This window comes from Cherax quadricarinatus, chromosome 24 (genome assembly GCF_038502225.1).
Source record: "Cherax quadricarinatus isolate ZL_2023a chromosome 24, ASM3850222v1, whole genome shotgun sequence".
Lineage (NCBI taxonomy): Eukaryota > Metazoa > Arthropoda > Malacostraca > Decapoda > Parastacidae > Cherax > Cherax quadricarinatus.
Window position 1 is genome coordinate 8,984,111 of NC_091315.1, and position 22,449 is coordinate 9,006,559.

Consider the following 22,449-nt stretch of genomic DNA (forward strand, 5'->3'; position numbering starts at 1 on the left):
ATAAAGGGGGAAACTTCCCTTGAAGAAAACACTTCAGCACTAAATGTTTACAGCAAATAAGATGCATTCTCAACTTATTAAATGAAATCCAATGAAAGATGCACCAACACAGCCTAAACACAAAAGCAACGTTTCATTCATGTTATAGGATGGATCATCTAATAAAGATTGATACCTTCATAAGTGTTGTATTTTAATGAAAGCGAAACACTTGACCTTGAGGTATGATACAGCCTCGGGTGAAGGGGAGGTACACTGAATCAATCCAAGGTGGGGAAGAGTAAGTTAAGTTTTTTGGAGCAAGGGTTCCTCACCAGCATCAGGCAGCATACACCATATTTTTATTACAAAATAAAAGTAAGTCATTTCTAGATATAAAAAAAAAGTGGACGAATCGCACCTTCTCTGTTAACAATGCCAGTCTTCATCTAAGTTGGATACGCATGTGTACAACTTGCATAAGAAATAAGGAACACTGCAACAGACCTACTGGCCTATGCGAGACAGGTCCAATTCTCCCTCCAGCTTAAGCCAATGCCTTGACCTAGTGAGGTCAGACACGTCACTTAAGGGAGGAGCACGGCATCCGACCTAGTAGCACAAGGTAGTCAGGTCCAACTCACACCCACCCACACCCACTCATTTACTTATCCAACCTAATTTTAAAACTACACGTTTTAGCTTCTATGACGGTACCCGGGAGTTTGTTCCACTCATCCACAACTCTATTACCAAACCAGTGCTTTCCTATATCCTTCCTGAATCTGAATTTTTCCAATTTAAAGCCGTTGCTGTGAGTCATGTCTACGTTAGATATTTTTAGCACGCTATTTACATCCCCTTTATTAATTCCTGTTTTCCATTTATACACCTCAGTCATATCCCCCCTAATTATACGCCTTTCTAGAGAGTGCAGATTCGGGCCCTCAGTCTTTCCTCACAAGGAAGATTTCTGATACATGCGATCAACTTTGTCATTCTCCTATGTACGTTTTCCAGTGCACTGATATCCATTCTGTAATACGGTAACCAAAACTGCGCAGCATAATCTAAATGAGGCCTAACCAAAGATATACAGAGTTGAAGAACAACCTGAGGACTTGTATTATTTATACTTGTTGCTATGAAGCCAAGGATTCTGTTAGCATTATTGTGAGCACTAATGCACTGTTGTCTTGGTTTTAGATTACCGCTAACTAGAACTCCTAAATCCTTTACGCAATCCGTAATATTAAGATCTACATTATTTAGTTTATATGTGGCATGGTTATTTTCCTGTCCAACATTTAGAACTTTGCATTTGTCTATATTAAACTACATCTGCCACTTCTCCGATCACTGCATCAGTGTATTCAAATCATCCTGGAGTGCTCTAATATCCTCATTAGAATTATTTGGACGGCCTATTTTGGTGTCATCAGCAAATTTACTTATGTCGCTATTTATTCCCTCATCTATGTCTTTATGTAGATTGTGAACAAGGGGCCCTACACTGACCCCTGCGGAACACCGCTTGTAACGTGCCCCCATTCTGATTTCTCCCCATTTATGCAAACTCTGCTGCTTATTCGTCAACCATGCCTCTACCCAGGAAAAAATTTCTCCTATTCCGTGTTCCTAAAGTTTCCTCAACAGCCTTTGATGTGAACTCTACCGAAAGCCTTACTGAAGTCCATACACAATATCATATTCAATACCATGATCTACCTCCTCAAACACCTTAGTGAAGAAAGTTAGTAAATTCGTAAGACAGGAATGCCCCTTTGTAAAACGATGCTGAGATTCATTAATCAATTTATACCTCTCAAGATGGCTACGAATTGCTTCGGCAATTATTGATTCCATAAATTTTCCCACTATGGAGGTAAAGCTTATTGGTCTATAGTTCGAAGCCAAGGACCTGACACCTGCCTTGTAAATAGGTATTACATTTGCCATTTTCCACTTATCAGGCACTATGCCAGTTTGTAGTGATATGTTGAAAAGATTAGCCAAAGGTATGCTAAGTTCCTCTTTACATTCCTTTAACACCCTTGCAAACAGTTCATGAGGGCCTGGGGATTTGTTAGGTTTTAATTTCTGTCTGTGAACCGTATCACTAGTTACCGCAATCGTGCAGAGTTTATTATCGTCCTGTTCTACATAATTTATTATTTCTGGAATTTCGCAAGTAATTTCCTAGGGGAAAGCCGAGAGGAAGTATGTAGTGAAAATTTCACACACATTCTTATCACTGTCAGTGATCTGACCTGAGTTACTCTTAAGTGGGCCTATCTTGTCCCAAATCTTACTTCAGTATACCTGAAAGAACCCTTTTGGGGTAGTTTTCGAGTCCCTTGCGACCTTAGCGTCATAATCCCTTTTTGCTTTTCTTATTCCTTTTTTTCTCTTTTTAATTGAATATATTTATTTCTTAACTACCAATCCACTCTTTTGATATGCCTATATACGCCTCTTTTTTGACCAATGAGATGTTTTAATCTAGTGTTCATCCATTTGGGATCATTTTTGTTAGATCTAATTTCCCTACTCGGAACAAAAGTTGTTTGGGCAGCTAGAACTATGCTCTGAAAAATGTCATATTGGCAACCAAGATCACCTACCTGACCCATAGTCAGGACATCCCAATTTAGCCCACAGTTTCTTGAGGGTCGTGACAAATTAATTTTGGGTGTGATTTATTGGCCCCTAAACCTTGATAGCGACTGCAGTAAGCTGTTATGGGTCGAAATTGATGGGACAATTGATGGTCGAAATTGATGGGACAGAGATTTGATTGCAGTTATCTGGGTAATTCCATGATATATTGAAACTAAGTGATTTGTGATCACTTTCCCCAAGCTCATCATTAACCACAAGATTATTAATGAGTGATTTTTGTTAGCAAGAACCAAGTCAAGTAGATTGTTTCCTCTGGTTGGTTTTGTGACAGAACCAACTAGAGGAAACAATCTACCTGACTGTTTCAAAAAGCAATCCTGAACCATATCATGAAAGTCACTCGACTCAAGATTTCCTGTCACACTGTGACAGGAAATCTTAGTACAACATTTTCATATCTAGATGCCTTATGAATTTCGACCCATAACAGCTTACTGCCCTCCCTATCAAGGTTTGGGGGCCAATAAATCACACCCGAAATTAATTTGTCACGACCCTCAAGAAACTGTAGCCAAACAGATTCTGTGTCCGATGTTTCTAATCTTATATCTTGTCTAAGACAATTTAAATTTTCTCTGACATACATCGTCACTCCACTACCCTTCCTGTTGACTCTATCAGCGTGGAAAAGTTTATAACCCTGTATGTTGCATCCAGAAGGCATTTCTCTATCAGGTTGAACCAGGTCTCTGTTATACCAATATCTGTTGTACTTGTAAGTAATCTTAGCTCATCAATCTTATTTCTCAGAATCCTCCTATTTGTATAGTAAACCTTAAGGGAGCTAGTCACTCGTTGCCCTCTATTATCTCTCTCTGTTTGTTGATCAACTGCTTTGCATTTACTAGAAACTTTATTTTGAATATTGTCTTTCAAACATATCCCTGAGGTAAACCGGTAATATATGCTGTTTTCAACCCTAATACTGCAGTCTGGTTGTTTCCCACAAACACCCATAACTCTATAATCTATCAGTTTAACGTCCTAGACAAGTCATCAATTACCCTCTCAATCGAACTAGCTAATGCAACCATTCCAGCCCCAGAGAGATGAACCCCATCCCTTGCATACATATCATGTTTGCCATAGAATTTGCCCAAGCTATCAATGAATGGGATTGCAAGTGCCTTGCAGTACCTGTTTAGCCAGCAATTTATACCAATTGCCCTATACATCCATTCACTGCCCACTCCTTTTCTAGGCAAGATGCTACATATGATTGGGATTCCTCCCTTAGACCTGACTACTTCTATGGCTGACCTGTACTTATCCATTAGCTCCTGTCTCCTGCCCTTCCCAATGACATTACCCCCAGCACTAAGACAGATAATGGGCTTGTTCCCATTACCTAACATAATATTACCCAACCTGTTGACTATGTCACCAACACCAGCTCCTTGGAGGCACACCCTACGTCTGACCTGCTTATCTGTGTTACAAAAAGCACGGTATATATATCTTGCCTGAGAATCTCCTACAATTGGAATATTCTTACCTTGATTAGCAGAGGAGTCAGTGATGCCTTTAATCTCACTAACCACTGAAGTACACTCGTCCTGGAGAACAGAGAATCGATTTCCTACTTTCACATCTTCTCTATTAACCCTCCTTATCTTCCTTCTTCCTGAGCTGTGAACCACTTGCCACTTAAACCAGCTGCCACTTTCACACCTGGTGACCATTTTCTCTTTACCAGCTCCATCCATCTCACACTCACTCCCAGACCCATATACGCGAAGCTCCAGCCTCCTATTTTCCTCCTGAAGAAGCAGAACTTCCTTCTTCAACACTTTAACATGACATTTTAAAACAGTACAACAAGCCATGGTGCTTGGTAACACCCAACGCTAACTCCCAGAGAGCTTAGGATAGGTATGACCACACATGACCACTGACCTCAGCATAGACCACTGACCTCAGCGTACTGAGAAGAAGCGACTGTCTAACGTTATCGCATGAAACTAATTTCGGGTTTTCTATATAAAATTGGGAAAAGGGCACCTATTCTTGCCAATTATTGCACAATCCTTTCTCTAGTTATAATTCCCCAAATTCGAAAATTTGAAGACTTATGGAAAAGGCGATCTAAAATTATAAATGGAGGAAGTTAGTGGAAGAACACTGAAGTTAATAATATGATGGCTCTGGCATAAAATAATATGATGGCTCTGGCATAAAATAATATGATGGCTCTGGCATAAAATGATACATATATATATATATATATATAATATATATATATATATATATAATTTTTTTTTTTTTTACAAGTTGGTCGTCTCCCACCAAGGCAGGGTGACCCAAAAAAGAAAGAAAATCCCCAAAAAGAAAATACTTTCATCATCATTCAACACTTTCACCACACTCACACATTATCACTGCTTTTGCAGAGGTGCTCAGAATACAACAGTTCAGAAGCATATACGTATAAAGATACACAACATATCCCTCCAAACTGCCAATATCCCAAACCCCTCCTTTAAAGTGCAGGCATTGTACTTCCCATTTCCAGGACTCAAGTCCGACTATAAGAAAACCGGTTTCCCTGAATCCCTTCACTAAATATTACCCTGCTCACACTCCAACAGATCGTCAGGTCCCAAGTATCATTCGTCTCCATTCACTCCTATCTAACACGCTCATGCACGCTTGCTGGAAGTCCAAGCCCCTCGCCCACAAAACCTCCTTTACCCCCTCTCTCCAACCCTTTCGAGGACGACCCCTACCCCTCCTTCCTTCCCCTATAGATTTATATGCTTTCCATGTCATTCTACTTTGATCCATTCTCTCTAAATGACCAAACCACCTCAACAACCCCTCTTCTGCCCTCTGACTAATACTTTTATTAACTCCACACCTTTTCCTAATTTCCACACTCCGAATTTTCTGCATAATATTTACACCACACATTGCCCTTAAACAGGACATCTCCACTGCCTCCAACCGTCTCCTCGCTGCTGCATTTACCACCCAAGCTTCACACCCATATAAGAGTGTTGGTACTACTATACTTTCATACATTCCCTTCTTTGCCTCCATAGATAACGTTTTTTGACTCCACATATACCTCAACGCACCACTCACCTTTTTTCCCTCATCAATTCTATGATTAACCTCATCCTTCATAAATCCATCCGCCGACACGTCAACTCCCAAGTATCTGAAAACATTCACTTCTTCCATACTCCTCCTCCCCAATTTGATATCCAATTTTTCTTTATCTAAATCATTTGATACCCTCATCACCTTACTCTTTTCTATGTTCACTTTCAACTTTCTACCTTTACACACATTTTCAAACTCATCCACTAACCTTTGCAATTTTTCTTTAGAATCTCCCATAAGCACAGTATCATCAGCAAAAAGTAACTGTGTCAATTCCCATTTTGAATTTGATTCCCCATAACTTAATCCCACCCCTTTCCCAAACACCCTAGCATTTACTTCTTTTACAACCCCATCTATAAATATATTAAACAACCATGGTGACATTACACATCCCTGTCTAAGACCTACTTTTACCGGGAAGTATTCTCCCTCTCTTCTACACACCCTAACCTGAGCCTCACTATCCTCATAAAAGCTCTTTACAGCATTTAGTAACTTACCACCTATTCCATATACTTGCAACATCTGCCACATTGCTCCTCTATCCACTCTATCATATGCCTTTTCTAAATCCATAAATGCAATAAAAACTTCCCTACCTTTATCTAAATACTGTTCACATATATGCTTCAATGTAAACACTTGATCTACACATCCCCTACCCACTCTGAAGCCTCCCTGCTCATCCGCAATCCTACATTCTGTCTTACCTCTAATTCTTTCAATTATAACCCTTCCGTATACTTTTCCTGGTATACTCAGTAAACTTATTCCTCTATAATTTTTACTATCTCTTTTGTCCCCTTTCCCTTTATATAGAGGGACTATACATGCTCTCCGTCAATCCCTAGGTACCTTCCCCTCTTTCATACATTTATTAAACAAAAGTACCAACCACTCCAACACTATATCCCCCCCTGCTTTTAACATTTCTGTCATGATCCCATCAGTTCCAGCTGCTTTACCCCCTTTCATTCTACGTAATGCTTCACGTACCTCCACCAAACTTACATTCTGTTCTTCTTCACTCCTAAAAGATGGTATACCTCCCTGGCCAGTGCATGAAATTACCGCCTCTCTTCCTCAACATTTAAAAATTCCTCAAAATATTCTCGCCATCTACCTAATACCTCCCTCTCCCCATCTACTAACTCCCCTACTCTGTTTTTAACTGACAAATCCATACTTTCCCTAGGTTTTCTTAACTTGTTTAACTCACTCCAAAATTTTTTCTTATTTTCATTAAAATTTCTTGACAGTGCCTCTCCCACTCTTTCATCTGCTCTCCTTTTGCACTCTCTCACCACTCTCTTCACCTTTCTTTTACTCTCCATAAACTCTGCTCTTCTTATAACACTTCTGCTTTGTAAAAACCTCTCGTAAGCTACCTTTTTCTCTTTTATCACACCCTTTACTTCATCATTCCACCAATCACTCCTCTTTCCTCCTGCCCCCACCCTCCTATAACCACAAACTTCTGCCCCACATTCTAATACTTCATTTTTAAAACTATTCCAACCCTCTTCAACCCCCCCACTACTCATCTTGGCACTAGCCCACCTTTCTGCCAATAGTCGCTTATATCTCGCCCGAACTTCCTCCTCCCTTAGTTTATACACTTTCACCTCCCTCTTAGTTGTTGTTGCCACCTTCCTCTTTTCCCATCTACCTCTTATTCTAACTGTAGCTACAACTAAATAATGATCCAATATATCAGTTGCCCCTCTATAAACATGTACATCCTGGAGCCTACCCATCAACCTTTTATCCACCAATACATAATCTAACAAACTATTTTCTTTACGTGCTACATCATACCTTGTATATTTATTTATCTTCTTTCATAAAATATGTATTACTTATTACCAAATTTCTTTCTACACATAGCTCAATTAAAGGTTCCCCATTTACATATATATATATATATATATATATATATATATATATATATATATATATATATATATATATATATATATATATTCAACAAGGCCGTCTCCCACCCAGGCAGAGATATCCATAAGATCTCATGTCCATTAGCCAGCCAGCCACATTTGCCCAATGCATTACCTGAATTTTCTCCTCCATGATGCCCAGCCCGGTCTTTTTCCCTACTGCGAACATGGATACCACCCACGTTTGAGGTCTCTTGGGGAAGGTAAACACCCGGATCTCTCGCCCTACTCGGCGTAAATCCTGCCAGGCCCAGTCACCTTTTTCAGGGTCATAGAAGCGGTGAAGGCGACTCAAGCGCATGATACGGTATTCTCGAAGAGGATCCACGACAACAGGACCTACAGATTGGTGTATGACCCACAGAGGATTAACACTACACAAGAGCATTAATATTAATTCACCTTTGATTATTATAATTTACCCAATAAATTATACTCATTTACTAATACAATTTTCTATTCTCCTTAATGATTGTAGTAAAATAAGAAATGTGTGCAGTATTAAGATATTTCGTTGAAAGATTTCGCTACGAACAGTTTAGTTTCATGGCGAAATGTTTACTCAATAAAATTTGCAAAATTTGTGCATATGGCTTTTATACATTTTTCTTGATTTTATTCCACATCTTAACCACTATGCTGATATACCTATAATAATACACCTGGAAATGATTGTCACACTGTAATGTCCAGTACTGTGTGACATTTGAAGTTAGGCAACAAGAGTAAGTGTAACTCACAGCCGGCCTCGTCTGAGTGGTCAAGACAGTCATGGCGAGTGTCGCAGCGTTGCTTGTGGCTGTAGCAGCCACCAGTAAGACATTTAAACTCCCACTCGCCACAGTCCGGAGTCGCTGTAAGAACAACATACACGTTAACAAAATGTTGAAAAAAAGAGGAAATACAGAGAAAATATGTGGACAGGTAGGAGATGAAACCTTATTTTCAATGAGATTTTTTCCTTCCTACCAGTGTCTTTCCGTTTGTCGGTCTGCACCATTGCTTATAAAAAATGTAAATAATGTGTGAATTATATATTTATATAGAGAGGCGAAATTATTTACAAACATCATCTCTCTTGCAAATTCGGCATTATAGTACACAGTACTTTATCCACAACGCCAGACTCTGGAGTAAAGGAAGTTTTCTGGGCGAGGGGCTTGGACTTCCAGCAGGTGTGTTGGATAGGTGTGAATGGAGACGAATGGTTTTGGGGACCTGACAAGCTGTTGGAGAGTGAGCAGGGTAATATTTCGTGAAGGAATTCAGGGAAACAGGTGAGCTGGACTTGAGTCCTGGAAGTGGAAAGTACAATGCCTGCACTTTAAAGGAGGGGTTTAGAATATTGGCTGTTTGACATCTAAAACTGTCGTAACTGAGCGCCTCTGCAAAGACAGTGGATGGTGGATCAGGGCCTAAATCCTAAATCGAAATCCCTCAGAGTTGTGATTTTTTTTTTTTGCAATCATGTTATTACGATTTCGTGTTGTAATACATATTACCTTACCGGTTAATTTACTGGCTGGTTTATTAGCTATAAACCCTGCTGATTGCGCCGGGATCGTTATGGCTCCACTTCACTTATACAGCATCAGACTAGAAAATCTTATTTATAAAATATATAAATATTAAATTCCCAGTATAACTTTAATCATTTAAGAAAATATTGAAGTTAACTTTCAGCGCATATACACTAAGATATATACACCTTGCACTGTATACTCTTGTTAATATGTCATGTACATAATGTCTTCAAAATATATAAACTGGTTGCAATTCTCTTATTAATTTTAAGTAATTTTATTCAGGATAGGATACACCAGGAATACATTTTCCAGCTGTTAGAAGTCAGCTTTAAAATTACTCGTGACAGTTAATATAATTGTTTGCATTCGCTGCTGTGTATTCTACCATTCATATTGTCCTAATATTACCGCTATATCATGCAAAAAAAATACCGTAATATTATAGCTGGTAGTGTTTTGTTGGTAAGGAAATAGGGCAGTGTCCTCTGACACGGGTCTTAAGCTCATAATGAAACACTGAAATTGTATCATCCGCTGACGTACCGGAACTTAGCTTTCACAAAATTAAAAAAAAAATCATTACCTAGTAGTATATCGTTAGATAACGATACCCTTACGGGCGTACTATTTAATTGGGTTCAGTCTACTAATTACATGAGAGTTTAAGGCTGCATGTAACCTGTTCACCACCAGTTCAGAATACTAAATTTCTAAAATATAGATTAAGGTAAACCATCAGTGTTGTTAGGTAAGACACATATGCAACAGTCAGGTATCTTTATTATGAAACGTTTCGCCTACACAGTAGGCTTCTTCAGTCGAGTACAGAAAAGTTGATAGAAGCAGAAGATACTTGAGTTCTTACCTCTTCTAGTGACCTACGTCTCACCTCTTGGCACTATATAAGGCTCCATCCTGTCACTTCATCTTCATATTGTTTCATCCTATGGAACAATGCTCTTCTCCAGACTGAGGGACTGACCACCTCAAAACTTTAAGGGTGATGGACTGATTACATCGTCTTCAAGTATCTTCTGCTTCTATCAACTTTTCTGTACTTGACTGAAGAAGCCTACTGTGTAGGCGAAACGTTTCATAATAAAGATACCTGACTGTTGCATATGTGTCTTACCTAACAACCTGTCGGTATTTTATACCATTTTAATGTTAAACCATCAGTGTATGTACACTGATGTATAACTAGTTACTGAGGTTGAAATCCTATCGACTGCACTATGGTCTTTAAGGCTACACGTAACTTTTTCATCAACTGAGAATATTACTGTAACTCCTAAAATACATAGAGATATACATGTATACCTTTCTGTGTACACGTGACTCAACATAATGTTAACATTACCAGAATGTTATGCTAACATTACCACAATATATAGTTAATATTACCACAATATTATCCTTACATTACTGCAGAATTATGCTATCATACAATATGCAAATGCCGCCATTCCAAAAAATTCTTGAATTCTACTTATGTGTAACATTTTAATCTTTGGACGAAGGTCTCTCACAATTATATATAAAAGTCCATTTCTTATACTGTGTATGTCACCGTTGGCTTGAATAGTTAGAAAAGTACACAAAATTTTTCACAATTTTTCGCACCTTCTGAATTCGTTTAAATTTTTATATTCCTTAGGATGACAGGTTGTTTACCTGAGGCGTGATGTGGGTGGTAGAAGAGGTCAGCATCAGTCAGCACAATAAGATGGCTGAAAGTAAACGTGGAGGGTGCATCAGGCCCGGCCATCGTTGTAGGAAAGAGGAGTACCTTAGCCCCGTTACCGTCCCTGGACCTAGTCAGTTAAATAATGAGATTTATCACTGGAGATGTATACATAAATAATCATTTCTAATACAGACAGAAGTAGAAAAAGAGAGATGTCAATGTTATTCGCTTAAAGAAAAATTACTCGTGAATTGTGGACAGACTTGTAATAGTATGGTAGTTGAAAAAGACACAAAGAGCAACTGGAAACTGTCTTACAAAGAGATTCCAATTACTGCTCAGGTTCAGGTAGGTTCTCCAGGACCCTGGCGAACCTACCTGAACCTACAGGGTCTTCTCCATGCGGTAACTCCTGTATAATTACTGCTTGTGGCGTGTCTCTATTACCTACAACGTAAACAGACTTGCCTAGTAGCAGCACGGCGAAGGTGAGGTACGGAAACGTTCGCTCGTCCTTCATACACAGTGTCGTTCTTCTCCAAATCCAGCATGTGGTGAAGGACCCTGGCGGCATCCAGTTCGTGACCGGCGTCCATGTGATGTGTCTCCTCCCAGATTGCGGACACGGCGAAGAACGCTCCTGCCTCTCCAAGCATCTTCATCTCCGACGATCCACCTGTGTGGTCTTTGTGCTCATTCCACCGGATGCCAACCTGTACACGGGAAGTATGATAACTTAATATTTTCTATGAATAGGTTGTCATTTGGCACTGAGTTCTTTCAACTCAAATGAACTTAGGCAACGTGATGGATGATGATTTTTATTGTGGATAAGGTGTGACTGTTCGAGGAGCTGTGTATTCAGGGGCCTATCGTACTTTTAATTTTCTTGCATCGGTTTTTTCCAGTAAGTTATAAGTGTAACGAAACTGTGTGCAGTTTTTTTCAGTTACAGAATCTTCGAACAATCTCTCCTCTAAAGTTGTTCGTTGTCTGATTCATTTCGTTAACAGCCTAAGTCAAGGCCAGTATAGGATAACTTTAATCCCTAAAATAGGGATTAAAGCAAACTCTGTTTATACACTGAGGCCCTTCAATCTCTTGGTGTACATAACATTGTTCTCCTCCACTAAAATAATTCAATCACTTCAGAGCTAGATGGATGAAAAAGTTAAAAAGCTAGAACTCAATCAGATACAATACAGAAATAAATAAATGAGTAGATGCAATGTCGTGGCTAGCTGTACCTAGTGGAAGTGTAACTCAGGTTCTCGAACTACCAATTTCAAGATGATCAGTAAACCATAGATCATGGGCACCGTATTTATCAGTACGGAAAGTAGTTGAAGTAATCGTAGTAGACATAATAGTAATATTAGTAGAAGCAGCCAGAAAGGTAGTCGTACCTGTTGTTTTAACAGTAGTACTAGTCATAGTAGTAACAGAAATGGTAGTACTGACAGTAACACTAGTAGTAGTAGCATGAACAGAACTAGATAAAGTAATAATAGTAGAAGAGATAGTTGCAGTCTAATCATTAATCTACTTTCATTTTTATTAATAAATGTCCAGGTATGTTTTCAACAAGCCTTGGTTATAACTTCCTTCTGTCGCAATGTCGACTGTAAGGTCTTCCACCACCTGCCTTCAACCAGTCCCATTAATCACTGTTGTACAGACACTCAAATGGGAAACTGATGAAAACATCTTAAATACTAAAAATCTGACATGTCTACTGAGTTTAGTGGGTGTCATTTTTCTGTTCATGTGAGAAGACCTTTTATCGCATTTATCTAACACACACACACACACACACACACACACACATAAATATATATACTATGTATATATATATATATATATATATATATATATATATATATATATATATATATATATATAATAATAATAATATATATATATATATATATATATATATATATATATATATATTATTATTACATAATATGGTACAAAAGATTTAAGAGATGCATTGTTGATACAAAGATGGCATATACAGTATATGAGGTGTGAGAGATAAATGTCTAGTATATATTGTTACTTGTTAGTCACTAATTATAATGCGAAAATCTCATCCAGCTCCACAGAGCTGGGGTGCATACCCAAAATACAGCAGGCATTACCCCTCTGAACAGCAGTGCTGAGTCGTTGGAACAGAAAACTAGCTGCCCTGAGATCCCTAGTTACCCTGTTGAGTCTTTTGCCTAGCTCCTTGAGGAACTAAGATGCACTCTTTCCCCATGAGCCAAAGGTTTCCAAGCCTATGGGAACAAACATATAATGATGGGCAATTTCTCTATATTTTCTCGACTTCTGGGACTCCCTGAAACTGGCAGGTGCCCCTCCTTCCTCCCTGGTGTATTGGAGATAGGTATCAGCCAAGGTAGATGCAAATTTGTAGTCCCACACCACCTGCTTGCCGTCTGTCCAGGCTTGAAGGGTGATACCATCTGGATGCTTTTGGCTCCCATCAGATCTGCATAGTTGGGGTGGCTCCCTTACTGCTGGGCATCCGGCTGTTGCGAGGCTCCTTTTGATGTTATTAACCTCTTCATGTCTTGCCATCTTTCCCTCGGATTTACGACACATAAGACCATGGTACCCGAATCGGTCTGCTGCTTCACTGCCACAAATACGCCGGTGTTGGGCGAGAATAGGGGCTGCAAGTCGAAGGGCAACACTAATGCGGATTGTCCGTTGGTCGAGGCGTATGCCAAGGCTGGAGTTGGGAACAGCCAACAGAAAGTCTCCTGCATGAGGAGCTCTCACTGCCAGGAGGCGGGATCTATCCTTCCCTGACACACTCGGAAGCACTGTTGATGCTATATTCTCTACTATTGGGCCATCCCAGTGCGACTGTTTGTAGTTGTTGGGGGGAGCAGGTCCGGTTTCAGAGCCCGTTCGATTATCCCAGATCCTGGCTCCGTCAACGAACTTTTGGTCATAGTCTCCAATCTTGTCCCTGAGAGAGATGTTCAGGGAGAATCGCTGCTACAAGCCCTCTGGATGCAATGCACGAGGACAGGAAAGTAAGTAGCGCAATCTATGATGACTTGCGGACACCAATGCCTCCTAGTATGACAAAGTGTAGCTTGGTTCCACTGCCTGTGTTCTAGAGTAAGGTTAATAAGTACTTGAGTACTTATTACACACTTATACACACATTTGATGCAAACGGTACGGATTTTTTTCTATTTGTTTTAATATTCACCTTCTCTTTTTTTCTTAAAAAAAATCAAGAGAAATTTAAGCAACTTTTTTGTTTAAATATTTATACCATTTTTCTAAACCGGGTTATCATAAATTACGAATTTCGCCGGAATGGAGTTTAGCATCAAAAACTGTAGATTTTAGGTTGTTTTGGTATTTTGTAGATAAGACAGTTCTGCCATTTTCAAGTATTTTTGTTTTAAGTATAAAAATCATTATTATACATATGTTTAAAGCAAAAATTTGTGGTTAGAAGAACAATTATTTCCATTAAAAAAAAAAAAAATTCTTCGATTATCTACGGTTTGATAGTAAACAGGACAAGTGTTTCTTGACGCGGGTCTTGGTCATATGATGACCCACAGGTGGAGCTGTGGGGCATCAGAAGCCGGTAAGTCAGCAGAAAGCCTGTCATCTGACCGATGCTTTCTGCTGGCTTACTGGTCCATCCATTTAAAAATTATGGCTACGATTATAACCATTTTGTCTGTGAGTAAGCCTGGCTTCATTATTTACTTAAGAATCGTAAAAAAATTGTAATATTATACCAGAGTCATTGTTCTTGAAATCCATATCTAGGCTTTCATCAAATTTACTATCAAAATATTTTATTTTAGTCGTTTTTATTGAAAAAAAAATTAAAAAGTGCATGGTGATGAATTTTCTTACTTTTGGGGATACAATATATTAAAGTAACTCGTTTTTAATCCTGTTAACTCATCCGCAACACTTTTAAAGTCCAGTTTTCCTGTAGGCATATATGAGTGTTGCCATACATAAAAATAATTCGGGATTACCAACACGTTTCTCACTCTGATACACCTAAATATGCACACTTTCAATAAAAATGGACAATAAATAAAAACACTAAAGGAGAAGGCTCACTCTTTAATAGGCTATGTTGATACCATGTACTAACAAATCCTCAACCCCTCTTTACCTTTCTCATATCTCCCTACCTTCTCTGTATTTCTTTACCTTGTGTCGTCCCAGAGGATTAACGGGGACAACGAGGGCGTGAGAAACGAGCTGTCCATCTTGTGTCACCACCCAGACAACGATGTTTACAGCTGGGGTCATCTCTGTGGAGGCCGGCAGGGAGAAGGTGGTGACTGTGGAAAGCGTTTTATCCTTGACAGGTTCTCTCCCGTTGTATATCACCACACCTTGGGCCAACACCTGCAGTGAGATAACAGTGGTGAAGCATTCTTTGCGCTTGATATATAACATCACATGTTTACTTTTTGATATGTGGATTATCACCACACGACCCAATCTCAGACGAGCTCTCCTAGTTAACAGCCTGGTCAGTAAGGCTGCTGGTATTTGTGGCATATATCGCGACGTTTGCCCTGCTTATTGGGAATGAACTGAAAAAAATCAACAGACAAAATAATAATAATAATAATTTCCATATGCTGCATGTTTTGGGAAACTTTTGTGATAATTTAACAATGTCTTGGTGTATTCCTCTCTTCCATGCATTTCATTTTAGATATTTTACAGCGTCCAAAGTGGTTCCATTGTCCTAGGAATTAAATTTGGTGTTCATATTCGGGAAGAGTTACTCCATTATTTTCCAGATTTTTTAAATAAATTGTAACGCATAAGTGGAATCGATTTTGCTACCTCTCTTTCTAGCAAATAGCACCTTACAAGCTAGTCAAAACCTGGACAAGACTTAAACTCAGAGCGACTGGTTCTCAAAAATTTCCAGACCAGCGCTGTTGGGAATTTTAGGACTGCCATGTCACGGGAAGATTCCTATTAGCTCTAGGACAGGATAACATTAGAACTGGATACTCTTTCTTTTCACAAATGCTAGATGATTGCGTCATGATCTGGGTCGTAATTACAGCTAAGCAGATTAGCACTGACAACGAGGGCAGATGAATTTCCCTCCTGCAATACAGTGACCACATAGTAATCAAAAACAGTTCTCGTTTGAGAAAGTTCCGTTCATCAGTGCACAGTATTCACTGTAAGTTTGTGATTGTCGTGAGTTATTGCTACGGAAAAAATAATGAAAGCAGAAACACTGTACGAAACAACAATCAACTACTCGATGGAGTAAGTTTTTGCTCTATCTTCTCATACTCCCAGAGAATTTGACATGTGAGAACTTTGCTATTGGTCCATAGATTTTTGTGACTAGTTCATTTCCACCTTTGTGAAGTGAGTCTCGCTAATCTTCAGAATATTTTGTCACGACGCTTGTATGCATTTTTTTTATCATTATATTTATGCGACATACAAAGGAGTGTGTCTACACCTGGGTCACTGTGTATGAATATGTTGTCAATTCCTTAAAAGTTAAGGGGAATTAGAATTTTTAGAAATGTTTACAGAAATTAATGTTCATATTTTGCTCATTACTGTCATGCAATAACCCTTGGGCAAAAGCCATGATGGTGCTTTTTGCCTTTGATTTCTCACAGGAAAAATTTTGTGCTACTTTCATTTTCACTGATAGCTGCTTGCTCGCTATATGAATTTTCTTTTTTTTCTAATTTGCACTCATTTATTCTTGAAAAGAGGTATGGACGTGAAAATTGACTTTAAACGTGGAGTCTGGAGGCAGTGACGATGTCGTGTTTGGAAAAAAAAATGTGTAATGCGAATATGCAAAGAATTCGGAGCATAGAAATTCAAGGACGAAGTGATGTTACTAGTATAATTTAGAGGGTTGATGTATTCTTTAAATGGCTAGGACATCTAGAACCGATGGAGCAAACCAGGATGACCAAGAGAATGTGTAAATAGTAGGTGGGAGAAAAGAGGGGTCAAGTCAGCTACAGGAAGAGTTGGAGGAAAGGAATGAAGTGCAAGTGTCTTAGACTGGAGTGTAGCCTCGTGATTTTCTTTTACTTCTGGAAGTGTTGCTGGAGTGTGAGCATGGTAACATTTATGAAGAGATTCAGGAGAACGATTAACCAAACTCGAGTCCAGGTGTGAAGTATAGTGCGTGTACTCTGCCAGAGGAATATTGACGTCTCAGCTCTGAGAGAAATTTGAACTGTGATATCTGCACACTTCTGGCAAGACAACTATCGAATGAATGATGGTGAATGTTTCTTTTTATATTATTGTTCTGAGTCAGCCTACCTCAGTGGAAGACGGCGGGTGTGTTAAGAAAAATATGAACCTTAAGAGAAGTTCTGTGACTCTTCTTTCTCGTCCTATGGACGGAAAAATCTTCACATTTTTAAACTTGAATCTACTTTTTTTGTTTCTCTCTATTGTAAGTCTCGAGCAACCGCACTAATCTCCTCCAGGTATAGAAATATATACCTGTTATTCATACTCTCTTCCCGGCACTGTATGTGAGATCATGATTTAGTTTTCTCCCCGCTACAATGATTCATGCTAAAATTAAGTTTCATGAAAACATTTTTGCACTAATTTGTATTAGGCTGTTCAGGTATGTTGCCTAAGTCTAAACTTTATTTAGTTTATCATTCCATTTTCATGTGGTCAAGTCAAACATTTGTTTAGTACCAAATACTCGTTATTTGATATTTTTAATGTAGTTGGTCGTGTTACATACTTGATATGGAAGCTTTTCTTTTGAAGTGCATTCATTGATTTTTATTACTTGTTCTTCTAAACAAAAGTTTTTCATTTTCTGTTATTATTTTCTTTCTTCTTCCATTTCAGGTGTCAAACACTGGAGTATCAAACAAGATGATAATCAGGACTAAAATTATTTGGTTTTAGACTCAGAATTTGGTTTTTATTAATTATGTTAAATCTGATTTACATTCATGAAAAAAAGAACAGTGTTTTTTTTTTTATTTTATTTTTTTTTTTTTTTTCTATGCTGACTTTTTCTATGTTGGCGCTTTTCTTTCCATGTTATTTTTTACATTCAAGTTGGTAAGTTGAAAGATAATTTTTTGATAAAATATATTTTTCTATTAATACTAGTCTCTAGTTTAACCGAGGTACAAATGTATAACATTGGGATGATGATTATCCCATTTGCTTGTTAGATTTAATGCTTATTACAGGTGGATCATTAAGGCTGCAATCCAGATACTAACATCAAGTAAACTTCAATTATAACATTATATAGCTGTTTGCTAATGCAATTATGAAATTTCATTTATACTCCCTCAAGACTTCTGCGTTTTTGATATGTCATGTACAGTATTTTTTCTTGTATTTACTAAATTTTCCGTAAGCTGTAGAACTAAACAAACCATGGAACAAGAATAAAAAATATATCTCTTGTGTTGATGGAAGAATCAGCTTAATAATATAATGACAATCTTTATTTCTACAAATACATGATTTAACTTATACAGATCTATCAATGATATACTATATACACAGCCCCTGGTTATGCAGAGCATTTCGGTCAACTTAGATTTCGTCCCCAGGATGCAACCCACACCAGTTGGTATTTACTGGTATTGGGTATTTGGTATTTTACCAGGTATTTACTGCTATGTGAACTGGGACAGTAAGTGCCTTAAGTAAATACGCCCAATGTTTTCACCCGTACTAGGGATCGAACCATGGACACTCAATGTGTGAGCTGAGTGCGCTACCAACCGAGTTAGGGGACACCACGTGTGATTTTTATAATTACAGGTAATATTACTTAAAATAGCAAACAATAACTATCATTTCACAAGAAGTGTAACAAAACTGAAGTTAGGTAGCTTGTGAGGAAATTTAAGTAGCAATATGAGTACAGTCTGGAAGAACCAGTAGTATCAAGTAGCACTGTGAGTACAAGACTTGTAGGAAAATAATTTTCTTCATATAAAAAAATGCATGGCGCTATTGTAAGATCACAAAAAGGAAGATACCAAGAGACAAGGAAATTCATTGTACGTTTACCTACCACGTAGTTGAAGTGATCAATGTAGAAGTTGTTTCGGACATGAAATATGATGAATTCTCCTGGTGTGGCGTTGATAGTAGATGTCTCAATCTGTAGGTGACGGTTTCTGGGCGAGTGATGCAGCGCCCCCACCATTGTGGCTGTTGCTGTCATACCACTGCTGGTCACCAACCTGCAACACACCATTATCAACATCACACAGTGCATCCTGGTGCTGACACCCCGTCCTCACCATAACCACACTGTACTCCTTACAGTGAATATATTTAATTTAAATGATAACATTTATTTAATGCATGTAATTAGTGAAGTATATATTTATGTTATGACAATATTTAGGAAGAGCGGCCAAAGTAGCTATTGCTAAAGGTAATACTCAGAAAGAACTCTTCACAGATCTAGTTCAAATACCTCCACTAAATATTTTGATGAACCATTTCTTAAGTCGTCTTGGTGGGACTTACATGCAACCAATAAACTCAGTTGCTGTGGAAATTTTTGAGAATTTTCCTACGATTTGTGCGTGGTAACTGATAGGGATATTAATGTTTATGTAACAATGCAAGTGTGTGTTGTTGTGACTTTTGAAAAGTGTTAAGTCGCTGGGGAACCAATATCCCCTATAATTTCCTTATTTATCGTAATCAGTTAATTAAAATGTAATTATTGTAATGTTGGAAAAGTTAATATTCTGATCAGGCAAATGTATTACACACCTGGAAGTGTCAATGAATTTAAATAAAAATGTGTACAAAATAGGTGAGAGGAAGGAGAAACAAATATGGTGGTACGGGAAGATGATTATTCAACGATTTGATGAATGTTTCTGAAATTAGTGTCAGTAATATCCGCGGACCGTTAACTGTTACAAGATAAGTGAAGAAGAAACACATCTGGAAGGGTCCAGATATATATTAAAATGAGACCATACAGGACAATGTTGGCCGTACCACGTACATCATACAATAATTAATGTACGCCCCCACAACATGGTGGCTAGATATTGGCTAATATTAGGTTGGCTTTCTGTTGGAAGGCGTTAGGATATATCATTAAGGTAATAGCTTAATAAGTTATATGTTCTTCACTTACTGAAATAATGTGCTTAATAATTGTTAGTTTGATTCAGTTAGTAAATCAAAATACTTAAACCTGTGAAGCCCATATACCTTGTTTATAATTATACAGCGTACCTAATTCGCCAATTTTACTGGCGTAAATTTTCATAATATACAAGAGCCATATGTTCCTAATCCAGGGTTCCGGAGTTGGTTGGGGAGCTGAGACGGTGAACTAGGAAGGAAGGACATTGTTTGCGACCCCAGTGTTTCCGAAGCCTCGCAAGTCTCCAAGATATATCGACATCAATAAGTTAAAAAATTGTTTTTGTGTCTAGAGTTCCCCCCAGTGTGTGGGCGGAGGGTTAATTCGAAACTGTGTTCTTCTGGAAAATATCCTTCACTTTATTTCTAACAGTTGCTTCCTTCAAGCTAACCTGGTCAAGATGCTTATTCCTTTCACAAGAGACTTTAATTAAAACCATTAAGGAATAGAGGATTATTATCAACTGACAACACTAGTCCTCATTAGCTCATAGTTTAATTTAAAATTTATGGAATGGGAACCACTACAATAATGACTTGCGTAAACTGATAATAGCAAATAATTTGCACGGGAAATTATAAACGGACACTTAGATCAGTTAAAGGTTATATAGCGTAAATCCACATTCTTTTTTGATAACATCCTATAGTAATGTGAAAACAAAATAATGTAATAATGGGAATATAACAGTTTAACTTATCAAATAATTCACCCTCAAAAAACTACATTATAAATACATTCAACCTCACCTCTTGTAGCGTTGTTCTGCCTGTTTCTTGTGTACAATGTCTTGCCCTAAGCTCACCCATCCTCTAACTAGTCAAAAACCTAATACAAGAGGCCTCCTATACTAAGAAAAAGGAACAGTTAGGGGTACTTGTCCAGGGATGAGGCTAAGATACAGGATTAGGATTAAGACGACGAGAGCTGTCGTGAGATGGGAAGGAAGAAGGGTAAGGAAGGATGGAAATGACTGTAAAAGGATTGGAAGGAGGAGAAGGAGGAATCAAGGCAAGTGGCCCAACCACTTTGGGACATGTGGTACCGAAGTACTGGAGACGTAGATGGAGAAGCTTGAATGATGTCGTTACTTGGCTCACTAGGAGAGGGTGGCGAAGGCAGCGGTAGGAGCTGGGAGTGTCAGAAGGCAGCAAGCAGGTTGAGTTGTATTGGTGGTCAGCTTGAGGTGTGTTAAGCTACTATCCCATTAGAAATATTCTGGAACTTCTGTATTGACATGTGCCTGATTCTAAATTTGCAGTCTTGGTCGATCTTTGGAGAATTAAGGACATTGATGAGTTCTCTAAAGTAGAGAAAACGTGATGGACAAACGACGTCTCGACTTCTTCACTTTGGAGGGGGATCAATGTCTGTGCATCCATTTCTTTAGGATAATCAGAAGTAGTGTAGAAAGTGAATCCACGTATCTTATTATATTGTTGTTCATCCTTAGAGTAATAGACAGGTGAAGTCATTGATTGGTCATTTTCAAGAAGTGTTGAAGGTGGAAGTGTAGATACGTTGTCAACTTAAGTAGACGAATTAGATGTTTCTGGTGGCAAGGCTTCTGATTGGTTGGATTCAGTGAGGAGTGGTGGCGGTGGAGGCTTCTTATTGGACGTTGTTGGAGTGACGTCATTAGTTGTTGGTGATGGTGTTGGAGCTGCTGCAGCAGAGGTGGTATCGTCGCTATCTATTATTAATTCCTTCAAGTCATCTGGCGCTTCAAAAGTGACGATCTTCGGGATTATTTACAAAATATCAGCTGATGGTGGACTTGCAGGGAAGTTAAATGATGGCATGTTGTTAAGTGCAAGAAGTTCATTAATAGTGTTGAAAGAGCCAGGTTTTGCAGTATTTTGCATGTGAGCAAACATCATGCAGTAATAGAATTTGGTAGAGATACCATCAGGTGGAGGCTGGGTAGTGAGAGGTGGTGGGGACAACTGTTGAGTGGCTTGTAGAATCTTGGATGTTGTTGATTGAATCTTCGCAATTGCAGCGTATGAAGGAGAGGTTCCAGATGACTTCTTAGTTTCTTCCTTCAGTTTCTTAGAGAGGATATCCTTACGCACTGGACATTTGGCTGCAAGAGTATGGTGGTCACTCTTACAGTCGATGCAAGTGGGAGCAGCAGTGGAATAGCAAGAACGAAAATCGTGACCTGCAGACCCACAGGTGGAACATATCTTCTTATTCTTCACGTGGCAGTCGGCAGTAGAGTGGTTGTACGAATAACATGTCCAGCAAGGTGTTATGTACGTGAAGCGTTCAGGTTCAATCTGACGAGGGTTCATGTAGTAGTAAGAGATGGCCAGGCCATCA

The 22,449-nt window shown here is 38.6% G+C and overlaps 1 protein-coding gene across 1 annotated transcript in view; it reads right to left on the minus strand.

Annotated features, from left to right (window-relative positions):
* LOC128690803 (CD109 antigen-like) overlaps nt 1-22,449 on the minus strand; it is a 223,204-nt gene that overhangs the window by 71,351 nt on the left and 129,404 nt on the right. The window contains exons 10-15 of the mRNA XM_070088158.1: nt 19,021-19,192; nt 15,147-15,347; nt 11,406-11,650; nt 10,925-11,064; nt 8,465-8,578; nt 7,840-8,063 (exon numbers count right to left, since the gene is read on the minus strand). Of these exons, the coding sequence (XP_069944259.1) occupies nt 7,840-8,063; nt 8,465-8,578; nt 10,925-11,064; nt 11,406-11,650; nt 15,147-15,347; nt 19,021-19,192 (1,096 nt within the window). The remainder of the gene's footprint in view (nt 1-7,839; nt 8,064-8,464; nt 8,579-10,924; nt 11,065-11,405; nt 11,651-15,146; nt 15,348-19,020; nt 19,193-22,449) is intronic.